General features: G+C 34.0%; 1 protein-coding gene across 1 annotated transcript; it reads right to left on the bottom strand.

Moving 5' to 3' along the window:
- Positions 1-1153: 1153 nt before the first annotated feature.
- On the bottom strand, positions 1154-1897 carry LOC148129085 (olfactory receptor 14J1-like). Its single transcript, XM_087946025.1, has one exon. The coding sequence runs from the start codon at positions 1895-1897 to the stop codon at positions 1154-1156; it is 744 nt and encodes a 247-aa protein (XP_087802151.1).
- Between the last annotated feature and the right edge of the window lie 4977 nt (positions 1898-6874).

A 6874-nucleotide genomic window follows, 5' to 3' on the forward strand; every position in this document is an offset into this window, starting at 1 on the left:
TTAGTGAAGTTGTAGATAACTAATCCTATCTATAACAATCCATCAACAGAAAACTTGAGATTTTGAGAACATTCAAATTATGTAGCTAACTTCTTGAGTACTTTTTTGAGAAATACAACCACATCCTAAAAAAAAATATTTGTCAGAAAAAGGACAATCTCCATAGGCCTACAGCAACACCATGAATATGCTGAGGATTTAGGATTTTATAACTGCAACATATATTGCCATCTATAATGAATACCACGTTTAATATGTTTAAATTCCTCACTATTTCAGTGTTTCTATCTTGGTTTAGGTGCTGACTGATTCCAGAAAAAGGAAATGTTGCTTCAGTTCTAGCTGTTAATGCCTTGTTCTTTTTAGTCTATTTTTAAGGGCTAGAGAAATAAATACAGTGAATGCTAGGTGGAGACCAACAATAAATAATAAAAATATTGTTGTGGTATCTGCAATGCCATGACAACATGTGTACAGTAACTATAGTTGACATATGGCTATATGAATTCAGTGATCTGCATTTGCTTGCAGACAGCTATACTAAGTGAAGCAGCTATTAGTTAGAAAAAACAGCACTAGGGTGATACACAGACAGTAAAGACATCCTATTGTCTCATCCATAATATCACAGGAGCAAATATTGACTACAAAATAATTTGCTATCATCTGTTACCCTGACCCCAGTCCATTTTAATTGGATAAAATGGGCTACTTCCATACAAAATTGGACAACAGTAATTGACATTTCCCAGAGTATTCATAGCCTGATTTCAAGATTTATAACCTTAAAAAAGAAAATGAGAGGGGGGAAAATGGATTCCATGATCAAATAATTGGGCAAGAGAAGACGTAAAATAATCTTCCATTGAGTCAGCCAAGTTTCTTATCCCAATATGTAGGTATATATATTGATAAGGTTACTATTGGTAATTCAATTTTTTAAAAACTTTTTAACCATTTCCTAGAATTGCATGTGTGTGATTCTGTGGACTATGTCCAATACATCTAAATAAGTAAATTGTAGTTCACGATGCTTAAATAATAATGAAAATGTTATTGCTCAGGACAACAACATTTGTGGGATTTCTTTTATTCCTTAAAAAAAGTTGTTTAATTGTTCTTAGCAGACTTTTCTATTTTGATTTGCAATCCTTTAATTAAACAACTTCCATAAAGCTGCTTTGATATCCTTATTTCTCATGCTATAGATTACTGGGTTCATCATTGGAGGAATCACAGAATAGATTACTGCAAAGATCTCATCCCAATTGTAAGAAGACCCAGAATTTGGTATGAAATAGGAAAATATACCTGTACCAAGCAATAAACAGACAACAAGGAGATGGGGAATGCAAGTAGAGAAGGCCTTTTGTCTACTGGCTACTGAGGGCATGCTCAATACTGCCTTAAAGATTTTTACATAGGACAAGATAATTAACATAAAACAAACAACACCAAGAAAAGCACTAAAAAGAAGAACAGAGATTTCCCTGAATTTGGGGTCGAAGCAGGAAATCTTCATGAGGTGTGGGATTTCACAGAAGAACTGATGGATGACTGTGGAACAGAAAGGCAATGAAAAAAGGGTTCCTGCATGCATGGTAGCATTAAGAAAACCTAGCACCCATGCAGCCCCTGCCATCTGGAAGCAGTGTCTCCATTGCATCATAGACATATAATGTAAAGGATAGCAGATAGCCACATATCTGTCATAGGCCATAGCAGTGAGAAGGAAAATGTCTGAGGACATAAAAAAAAGAAAGAAAAACATTTGTGCAAAACATTCAGGATATGAAATCCTTCTTACATTCATGAGGGCACAGGCTATTGATCTGGGAATGGTGACAGTGGTGGATCCCAGATCAACAATGGCTAAACTGACCAAAAAGAAATACATTGGTGTCTGGAGATGATTGTTCACTACTACTAGAATAATGAGGAGATGATTTCCTATCAGGATAGCCAGGTACATCATGAGGAAGACCACAAAGTGCAAAAGCTGGAACTCCCGTTGCTCAGAAAATCCCATAAGCAAGAAATCCATGATGATGGTTCTGTTTGACATCATGTTATTGAATTTCAACTGTCAAAGAAAGGTGTTTCAATTTAACAAACCTCTTCCATTTTTACAAGACTATACATGTCAAATATTTTGTTTTCATGGTGATATCGTAACTTCTATAACATAGAAAATTATATTTATAAAATCAAGTTAGTTCTTCAGTAATCACATCCTTTATCAAGGAATTATTTCTATATAAGTATATAGTATTGTGCAATATTTTATCATTTACCTAATCTGATATTATCAATCTTATTTAAACTTAGACAGAAATTTACTCATTTGTAACATGCAGAGGCTTTAAATATATTGTAAAATTTTCAACTGCCTAATATCCCAAGGATGTGAATGAGGCTCAATAGGAAACCTAATTAGATTCTTTATCTGTAATAGTAAGTCTTCCATGGACTGTTCCATTTAGCATTTCACAGAACAAAAGCCATATAAGCTGTTCCATTTAGCATTTCACAAAAACAAAAGCCATATAAGCTTCTTGGGTGAGAATATGACCTCATATAATGAGACAATAAATACCAACCAATTTATATTAATAGTAATGTGATAACTCTTATGACACATCTTAAGGCCACATCTAGAACTAAAAAGATAGTTCTTCAATACCAGATTCCTTTTATTAAATAAAAAAATTCATAGAAGACAATAGCATGATTAGGATTATCAAATTTTAGAGCAGCATTTGATTTTTTTCCATATCACCAGAGAATACTGATTTTGCCAATTTTTGAAATTGTAGAGATAGATATTTTTTCTAATATTACAGAGATATTGTGAATATGATTTTTACTTATACTTCCCACCTCCAAATCTGCAGCCATGAAATATATCCAAGGATGTAAAATAAATCAGGTTTGATTACAAATTTAATTGGATTCGCTATATGCATTCTAGTAAAACTACCAGATAACTAATGATATTTACAACAGTTGATAAAGCTCCAGATTTGATAGATTATTTGATTAGCACAAGTACTGGAGTTGTATCATTTTAATGTTACATTTCTTTTTCCAGAGTGTAGCCTGTGTATAAACTATGAATAAAATGGGGGGGAAAACACCTCTTGATTAAAAGGCATAAAAAGACAGGTTTTTGAAAGCTTGCACATTGAACCTTTCTTGAATAAATTTTTAGAAATTTAAAATGTAAAAACTTACTTTTCCTCATTGGTCCTTTTAAACTGATAATAAAAATGATCAGACAAGCCACACTGTGCCCACTTCTTTTCTTCTGTTTGTTTATTTCTTTCCCACAGCCTCTCAAAAACATTTAGTGGCAGATTTACAGCACTCTACTTCAAGCATAGGTGCATGATGCAGATTGATAGAGGAAAAGCTTGCATTGAATATCAATTAATATGAGTGTTATATAATGGAACTGAATCCTTAATTAGTATCCAGAGGTTATATTTCTTATTCCAATACAGACATAAATTTAAAAAGAAATTTTTTTTCTCACTAACATACTATCTTTAAACTCTCATTCCTCAGCTAGCATTCACATAATCCAGCAGTTACATGCTACAAATTTGGTGAGATTCAGACATGGCTTCCTCTTCAACATTTGCTAACTAGTCCCATAGGGAACATAGACACAATATTAAAGAACTCTATATACAACTGAATGATTGCACAATCACAACTGTAATGGTGGCAGACACAATTCTCCAAGGTGTTGCAAGCATATGATATTTCTTTTCAACAAGAGGAATGTATCATAGAGATGCAAAATATTACTAATAGTAGTTTTATTTCAGCAAATAATGAAGTGGATGTTTATGTTTATGTCATTAAGGATTGAGACAATACCTGATGTTTTCAATTAATGTCCTTAGTTTTTCATGATCATTTAGTTTTCCAGAATATGTCATGAACTAAAACAACTGTATCTGTAAAAAAAAAAACTGTAAAAAAACATATCTGATATTAGCACAATTGAGAAAGTCCAGAAATATTTTGCAAGAAGAGTTCTCTACTCCTCTACTCGTTGTAGAATACCTTATGCCACCAGACTTGAAATTCTAGACCTAGAAAACCTTGAATTACGTGGGTCTGATCTAAGTATGCTATATAAAATCATACATTGCAATGTCCTACCTGTCAATGAATACTTTAGCTTCAACCATAACAACACAAGAGCACACAATAGATACAAACTCAAGGTTAACCGCACCAAACGATTGCAAGAAATACGACTTCAGCAACAGAGTAGTCAATGTCTGGAATACTCTACCTGACTCTGTGGTTTCTTCCCCAAACCCCAAAAACTTTAACCTTAGACTGTCTACTATTGACCTCACACCTTTCCTAAGAGGTCTGTAGGGGGCGTGCATAAGCGCACCAACATGCCTACCGTCCCTGTCCTATTGTTTCTTTTATTTTTCTTATATGTACTCATTTCATGTATTTATAACTATGTATATACTTATACCTATTATTTTGTAAGCGATTGACAAATCAAATAAATAAAAATAAAATAAATAAAACTGTCTGTTAAGGATGACTGTATCTATCCCAACTATTCCTTAGAATTAACACTACGTCACAACATGGATTTGCACTATTAAAGGCAATTTGAATAAAGTTCTATGGTTATACTTATATGTTTGGTTGCAGGCCCTGTGATATTTTGAGTCCATCAGCTGAAATAAGAAGACAAATATACTATACTGTAGACATCCACAGTAATATAAACAGCACATGTAACAAAATATGTGTCAGGTGAAACTTCTGTCAGACACCATCTTTAATATACTTATGTGTGATGCTGCAACCCAAGTGTGAAAAGAAAAAGCTTCCATCAAGACATCACAAAATATGTTCTATTATTTTTGCATTATGGTGGTTAGCAATCTATGCTTGCTTTGATTAAGTCCTTGTTAACTTCAGTCTCTATTATTCTAATATATGTTATCTAACTCACTGAGTAAACAAGTTTTGGTGATTCATATCAACTATATCTAAATTTAATAATCTGATAAGGGAAAGGAAGAGAAAAAGAAATTCAAACATAACAAAAATGTAAACAGAAAAGAAAAGAAATTTAAAGAATGTGGTCTTAACTGTGTGAAGATCAGTAAATGGATTAAATTGAAACCAGACCATTCTGGAAGTCAATCACAAGTTGAACATTGAGCAACATCTATTTATTACAACAACAGCAGCAACAATCTTTAGATAGGATAGGTTATAGAAAGTATAGACTGTAGATTATGCAAACAACTAGAGAGAAAGGTTAATATATATTTGTACTTATAATGCTATGAAAAATATTGAAAATCACTTCTCTTCCTGTTTTCCTTTTTGTTTTCCTTAAACTTTTTTCTTTTATTTTGGTTTTTCTTTGCTTTCTTTTTTCTCTTTCCCCTGCTTGCTACCTATTCATTTGTGTTAGTTTTTATCTACTTGTTTTAATAAAAATTATTTAGCAATGAAACAATTAGTGCAAAAATCACTGAGGCCCAACAGAGAAAGAAAACTTAGCTATATTGTGCTATTTGTTAGAGAACTAACCAAGTTTTGCTTGTGCACTCTTGTCATTTAGTGTGGATTATTCATTGCTTCTGTTAGGGATATACACCCTAGCAGAACGTGCAATGGCAGTCTAGCAGGTAGGCAGATATGTGAGACAAAACGTTGTAGTAGCTTACACTCAGTAAGACAGATACACTGTGCAAGTTAAATAGTTTTTATTCCAGCAAGAGTTATAGCATAGTCAAACAGTCCATATGTCATACACTAAGTTCAGTCAGTCCGGGGGTTATTCAGTTTGCAAAATCCAGTGTCGAAAAAGAGTTCATTAAACTTACAATCAATCAGTCCAGTGATATATCTCTTTTGCAGTCAGAGATATGAAGAAAAATCAAACCCCTTTTCTTCTCTCAGCAAACACACAGTTATCACCATCAATCCATCATTGTCAGCATTCCAGTAAAAGCCGGCAAAACAGTGAGCTCTCTTGCTCCCTCTTATGGTGATTTTACAACCGCACCCAAAAAACTTGGTTTACAGTTTAAAGTGATACATACACTTAAACTCACTAACATAGTTTATATATATTATTTTACCCAAACTAAGTTAGGTAACCAATGTTATCCCTAACATTCTCCCCTTTTGGGTAATATAATAATATATATATATATATTTACAATTTCAACCCATAGTTTTCACAATTTTCCTTGTGCTTTACTGCACCTTGGGCTTTTGTAAATCCATCTGCAAAATTTTCTTCAGTTATGCAGTATTCCAGTAGATTGAAGAGGTTTCTCCTGTGGACACCTGATATGATCACTGCCCATAATTCTTATGTATAAACTCTAAATTAAAGTAATAAAATGTAAACAATTGTTATAATGCAAGAACGATGAGAAACTGAATGAATCAATATCACCATTCAGAAAACTGCTTTCTAAAATATAGGAACTAAAACTTCAGAAAATGGAAACAGTTACATGTTGTGGCTCCGATTCCCGAGCCTGTGCTGTTAGAGGAAGAGGACTCGGAAGATGAGGAGGAGGAACTGGGAATGCCTTCCTCCCCAGGACCTTCCTCTCTGGCAATGCCTTCCTCCCTGATAATGCCTCAGGTTTCATCAGACAACCGAGAGGAACAGCCTGAGATTAATCAGGAGGAAGGCATATCAGAGCAGCCCCTGACAGGGAGTCAAGAGGACGAATGTTGGCTTGATCCTAAGCAGCGTCTTAGTGAGAAACGTGAGCAGCAACGTAGGAGGCATGGGAGGGTCAGAGAATGAGCTGAGTCATTGAGCCACACCCCACAGGGGATAAAAGTGGGTGTC

The sequence above is a fragment of the Notechis scutatus genome, chromosome Z (assembly GCF_049901735.1).
Source record: "Notechis scutatus isolate UNSWTSFEM ecotype Mainland chromosome Z, rNotScu1.2, whole genome shotgun sequence".
Lineage (NCBI taxonomy): Eukaryota > Metazoa > Chordata > Lepidosauria > Squamata > Elapidae > Notechis > Notechis scutatus.